This window comes from Benincasa hispida, chromosome 8 (assembly GCF_009727055.1).
Source record: "Benincasa hispida cultivar B227 chromosome 8, ASM972705v1, whole genome shotgun sequence".
Classification (NCBI taxonomy): Eukaryota; Viridiplantae; Streptophyta; class Magnoliopsida; order Cucurbitales; family Cucurbitaceae; genus Benincasa; species Benincasa hispida.
In genome coordinates this window covers 31,778,869-31,784,690 of record NC_052356.1, presented here as the reverse complement: position 1 = coordinate 31,784,690, position 5,822 = coordinate 31,778,869, and the positions used below count along the sequence as shown (strand labels likewise).

Below are 5,822 nucleotides of genomic sequence, written 5' to 3'. Positions count from 1 at the left end.
TTTTTTTTTTTTTTTAAATGAAGGTTAAATATACGTCAATATATGGGAAAAAAGTCTTGAAATATTTAAATACACACCTTTTTTTATTTGATTTGAACTAAAAAGTTCATAAAATTTGGCATCTTGAATTGCGTTCTTCAAAGCATCTGGCCCCAAGTGCATTAGAATCTGTTTATGTATAATAAATATAAAATTTAATCATGTATAAGACAGAAAAAAAACGAAATGAACTAAAACCAAGAAAGAAGCTTGGAATTAACAATGAATCGATGATAAAAGAAGGGAATAAAATTATAATAACGAGAATTCACTTAAATAATACATAGTCTTATTCTTCTTCTTCTACTTTTGTGTCGCTTCATCGAGGGATAGCTATAAGAATCACATGACAACCAATGATTCAAAGTTTAAAAGTGAATACAAAGAACGTCGAATAGATTCTAAAAACAAATGTGAACGAAAACTTGTTTTAAGTGGACATTATTATATTTACCCAATCATTAAGATTAATTATCGAAATGAATGTAGTTGAGCATAAAGTATATATTAATGATCAAGTGGTCAGTGATTCGAATCCCCTATCCTTATTGTACTAAAAAAGTTCATCCAGATTTGTTTTATTGCGTTGATCATTCATTCCTATTATACAAGTCATGGGTGACTTTTGCAGGTGAAAGAACCTTATGAATAATTATGGTAATTTTCAAAGGAGGAAGTTAACCTCATTGGCATCTTTAAAACGGTTGAAGTCATCTTTATATGGCCAATCTACTCGCCAACATCTATTAATCCATAAAACAAAGCCATGTTATTTTGTCTATATCAAGGGAAAAAATATAAAATATATACAAATAAAATTGAAGCATTCGTGATGGGGTCTAACAGTTTTTCTTTCTTTCTTTTTTTTTTTAGAGAACCAAACCTCTAACTTTGAAGGATGTCAGTAGAATTATGCTCATTTTGATGGATATAGAAATTTGATCTTGATTTTAAGATTAACAGAAAGTTCACAAATGAGTTGAAACCTGTGTTTTCCAAGGCGACGCGCTAGCTCTTCTGCCAAAGCTTGCCCCGGTTCATCGCTATCAGTAGCCAAGATAATGCGGGAAACCTTGTAGGTTAACTTTGTTAGTGTTTCAAACTTAGGAAGGCAAATGAAGAAACTATCATAACAAGATTGTTTTTAAGCATTAAAAGAAAAAAGCAAAATGGTTATCTAATAGGACCAAAAACCACTCTTTTATTCTTTACTATTTTCGGGCACAATGTTACCTTATCCAAGTAGTCTTTGCAGCTCCATAAATATTGGTATGCAGTATCCTTCATCCCACCAAAATATGCATAGAGAATAAGTTGAAGTATATTAATTAAACAGTTTTCAGATATTAAACAATAATATAAATGAAAAACAATGAATTTGAAAACGATACATAATCACAAAAGTTAAGAGTTCAAATTAGTTCTCTCTGATCTCGTGTGATAACTATTTAGATTTTTTAAAATTAAGCTTATAAAAACAACACTTCCACCTATTAATAGGATTTCCGAAAACCAAATCAAGTTTTGAAAACTAAAAAAAGTGGTTTTTCAAAATTGAGATTTTCATTTTTGAATTTGACTCAGAATTCAAACATTAACTTAGAAAAGATGAAAACTATGTCGACGAATTTGTGAGTAAACCAACATAATTTTCAAAAACAAAAAACAAAAGTTCAAATGGTTACCAAATAGGGACTCAATCATTGGTATTTTCAATCTAGAATCTAGTCTAATTATTCGTGTAATGTAATAAATTCTATTTGCGTGGTTTATTGTAATTTACTCAACTTCTGATTCTTAGTTGGTTTCTAGTTATGAAAGCGGGTGTAGAGCGTTTTTTATATGATGCTGTAGTGACTATTGTGTAATTTTTCGAAGATCAACTAAAAGTTGTTTCAAAGGGAAGATGGAAATGGATAATTAGCAGCATAACCGAGACAGTTGGGAAGAATGTAAAGCACACAAGACAGGCATAGAAGTATTGTACAACATAGAACCTTTTCATTTGATGGAACTGTATCAGTTGAAACCTTGCTTGGAGCACCACCAGGAACACTGATACAATTGAGGAGACCAGCTTCTTCAACTGAAAGTTTATCCATTTCACCTTCAACCTTGAACAATATATACAGAATATCACGAAAAACAGATGGAAAAAGCGATTCAAATATCAAATAGGACCTTAAAGGATAAGGTAATGTGAATTACAATGATGAGTTCATTTGCATCATTAATGTCATCAATCCCATACAATAACTTTTCTGTGCCCTTCTCCTGAATGTTGACATCAGACATACAGATTAGTATAAAAGATCTGTTCTACGTCAAAAGGCTAAAAGAAGGCAACAAATGAAAAATAAGCTGTACACAAGAAAGAAACACTTAGAAGTTATAAGCCAATGAACAGAATGGAAGATGCTGGAACATTCTGACAATTTCTCAAATAACTCTGATAGAAGAAGGATTATGTACCTGCCAAAATCTCTTGTCCATGGTTCGGTACTTGCAACCGACAAGCTGTCCATTTTGTCTATAAGTAAATGCAATAGCAACCTGCAATTGACCTTTAAACTTGTCAGATGTTGAACCTACAAGGGAAAGAGAATAATTGAATGCCTATTCTATAATGATGGGCCTCAATAGAGAAACATTCACCCCTAATATGAGGATATCCATCCACAATTTAGAACTAAGACCCTTTCTTCAACGAGGAGAGGTTCTAAAACACCAAAAACCTAATTATATAAACAGAAGAATGCAACACATTTCAAACAAATAAACTGTCATCGGCCTTGCGAATGACTCATGAAGATACCATGGCATACAGATAACATATGGATTGAAGAATATCGAGTCAATACTAACAATGAGATTAGCCAGAATAGCATCCACAAGAAGCCAAGTCTAAATATTCAATTATAAGGTATGCACACAAAAACATTATTTCAGGTACCTGACGACCAGCTATTTGCATAACAACATTCCTTTCTAAGGTTTCTTGGGATATCATTCTCTTGTTGAAGTAAGAGATTAGCTGAAAAAGAAACACTCTCGAACTAAGTTTCAGGTATTCTCTATCTCTGTAACCTGTACAACTCACTAGCAATCAAAATCAAGAGCAAACTCGATTTCTTGTTTGAACCAATAACTTATGTTTCTGTCAAAAGATTGCATTAGTTTACCCATCAAACCAATACTGAGGTATTAGTGTAAGTATGTCTTATTCATGGAAATGCAATGAATTCTGAAATACCTCATCACCAAGAGGCTCCAAAACCAAACTTTCCCTTGCACTTCGTCCAACCGTCTTCACGGTTCTGCTGAATCCATTAAATGCCAATCTGCCATCTGCAAATATCTAAACCAAACAATCATTTTGCTGAGCAACTCATGCTTAATTGCTAGATATGATATTGAAGAGAATATTACAAATACACATTATTATTATAACGTTACCCGGCCTGCCCAACCACACTCAGACTGGAAACACCTCCACATTGCAAAATCTCTATGTTCCCAATGACAGAATGTAAGTAACTAACAATTTACTCCACAATTAATCTGCATAAAAATGAAGAAAAAGAAAAAATAGTAACCAGAATGCTGATATTATTACTTACCCAGTTGGAATCACATGAAGAGATAAGCTCCTCTCAATAAAACGACCACCCTTGCACTGTTCAACCATGAATAGATCTAATTAGAGAGAGAGTAATAAAAGAAGGTTAACTTATAAATTTGGTCTCCCAACCTCAATAGTTACGTTTATTTGGCTCCTAAGAGATTTCAATAGGTCCTTTGTCTTTTAAAATTGTGTCTATTTAGTCCTACACTCCTAGTAGATTAGTACTTTCAGAAAAAATTCTAATAAGTACTTGAATTTTTTTAAACTTTATATCTAATAAGTTTATGTCGTTAGTATTTGACAATTTAGTACTTACTTGACATACTGAGTCACTAACTAGATTATTGAAAAACTATGAATAGAGATGATGTTGGATAGGATCATGCATGTAGAGACATGACTGCTTAAACTTATGAAGTTAACAGTAGAATGAAGAAACATGTCAAACACAAAAATGGAAGTTCAAGAACATATTATAAACTTTTTAAAGTACATGAGTGAAATAGAGAAAGCTTCTAAAGTTTTAGCAGCTTATTAGAAGCTTCTTGAAATATACAAAATAGAGTTAAATACAATTTTGGTAAACTTTCAATTCTCTTCCAACTCTTAAAATGTTTGTTATAGCCCTAGAAAAGGGGAGGAACCTTTTACCACCTAAGTTTTAGGTCTAGTTTCTATTTGGTTCTTAGATTTTAAAATGTTATATTCTTGTCTTTCTGAATTTGATTTCAGTTTAGTCCATAGGTTTCAAAATGTTATAATATCACATTTAAGATTTGCGTTTTGTTTCAATTTGGTTCCTCGGTTTTAAGGTTTATGTTCTTAACCTCGAATATTCAGTAAATACTCTCTTTTAGTTGTTAGCATCAATATCTATTAATTACTTTAAAAGAATTAATATAATTACAATTAATTAAGTTTCGCTATTTTTCATCAATATTAAATTTAATTTTAAAATTTTGCTTCATTATTATTTTGAATCAATTAAAAGACATTAGTGTCAAACTCAAATGAATCGAAGCTAAAATTGTAAATCTTGAGATATAGGGATTAAATAGAAACAAAATTCAAGGGTAAACTTGCAATATTTTAAAATCTAAGGACAAAATTGAAATCAAACAAAAAAAAATTAAAGACTAAAAGTGTAATATTTTGAGATATAGGAACAAAGGAAAACTAAACCTAGTTCTAAAAAAATGTAACTAATAAAAAATCTAAGCAGAAACAAAAAGACAATTCAAATGAAAAGATGGGTTTAGGTTTTCATGTATTCATTCAAACAACGAAATGTAGAAACGAGAGGAGCAGATAACCTTGGGACAGAAGAGGCAATAGTATTTTCCAGGAGTACAATGTTCATCACAGACGATTCCGATAAGATCCATCTTCTCCATAAGAACCTTCACTTTAGGGGTAGCCAAAAACATTAACCCCAAAATCCAAAAACAAACAAAAGGGGTTTTCAATTTCGACAGACTCTAGAGAAAACGAGTACCTGGTGGTGGCGACGGCGGACCATGAGAAACGGCGGAAGATGGTCTGGTAGTGCAGAATCGAAGGAAGCGGGAAGGGGAAGAGGAGAAGAAGAAGGAGAAATCGTTTGACGGATGAGAAAAAGGGGGAGAGCGATGATTGAAGTTGTTGAAGTTGAAATTCAAATTCAAATTGAAAGTGGTGTTTGATGACATTTGAATTCAATGGATTTAGAGAAAAATGGAAGAGCAGAGTGGAAGCGGCCCCTTATCTGCTTCACATAGAAGGTTTTTCTCTGTTTATTGGAAGTTATGACAGTTGGGAAAAGATTGGGTATTTAATATTTATGGCTCAAACGGGAAAACATAAATACTTTAGGTCATTGGGGATTTTCAAAAAACACAAAAACAACTCAAACCATTTATACAAAATAGTAAAATTTAATCATTTTAGACTTCAATCAATTTTTACTACGGATAAGTTCTTATCCATCTTTATCAATTATAGACTTCTATGAGTTTCTATCACTAATATTCTATCCAATGTCTACCTGTATTTTTTTTTTTGCTATTTATAAATAGTATGAAATTTTTCCCTATATTTTTATTTATAGTTGTTCAACCAATAATTTTCTTAAAAAAGGGAAAATTCTACATTTTCTTTTTGAGTCTCCAAAATTTGAAGA

The 5,822-nt window shown here is 31.7% G+C and overlaps 1 protein-coding gene across 7 annotated transcripts in view; it reads right to left on the bottom strand.

The window, feature by feature from the left end:
- Positions 1 to 5,460, bottom strand: part of LOC120082741 (twinkle homolog protein, chloroplastic/mitochondrial) — a 9,883-nt gene extending 4,423 nt beyond the window's left edge. The window contains exons 1-14 of one of the 7 annotated variants that reach the window (XM_039038023.1): positions 5,160 to 5,460; positions 4,978 to 5,069; positions 3,660 to 3,715; positions 3,496 to 3,547; positions 3,293 to 3,397; positions 2,993 to 3,073; positions 2,512 to 2,592; positions 2,248 to 2,313; positions 2,037 to 2,153; positions 1,273 to 1,320; positions 1,026 to 1,111; positions 722 to 782; positions 323 to 372; positions 98 to 168 (exon numbers count right to left, since the gene is read on the bottom strand). In XM_039038023.1, the coding sequence (XP_038893951.1) occupies positions 343 to 372; positions 722 to 782; positions 1,026 to 1,111; positions 1,273 to 1,320; positions 2,037 to 2,153; positions 2,248 to 2,313; positions 2,512 to 2,592; positions 2,993 to 3,073; positions 3,293 to 3,397; positions 3,496 to 3,547; positions 3,660 to 3,715; positions 4,978 to 5,069; positions 5,160 to 5,352 (1,068 nt within the window). In that variant the 5' untranslated portion in view covers positions 5,353 to 5,460 and the 3' untranslated portion in view covers positions 98 to 168; positions 323 to 342. Of the gene's footprint in view, positions 1 to 77; positions 169 to 322; positions 373 to 721; positions 783 to 1,025; positions 1,112 to 1,272; positions 1,321 to 2,036; positions 2,154 to 2,247; positions 2,314 to 2,511; positions 2,604 to 2,992; positions 3,074 to 3,292; positions 3,398 to 3,495; positions 3,548 to 3,659; positions 3,716 to 4,977; positions 5,070 to 5,159 lie in introns of those variants that run through there. The other 6 variants (XM_039038022.1, XM_039038024.1, XR_005483261.1 and 3 more) reach the window with 6 other exon arrangements.
- Positions 5,461 to 5,822: the final 362 nt, after the last annotated feature.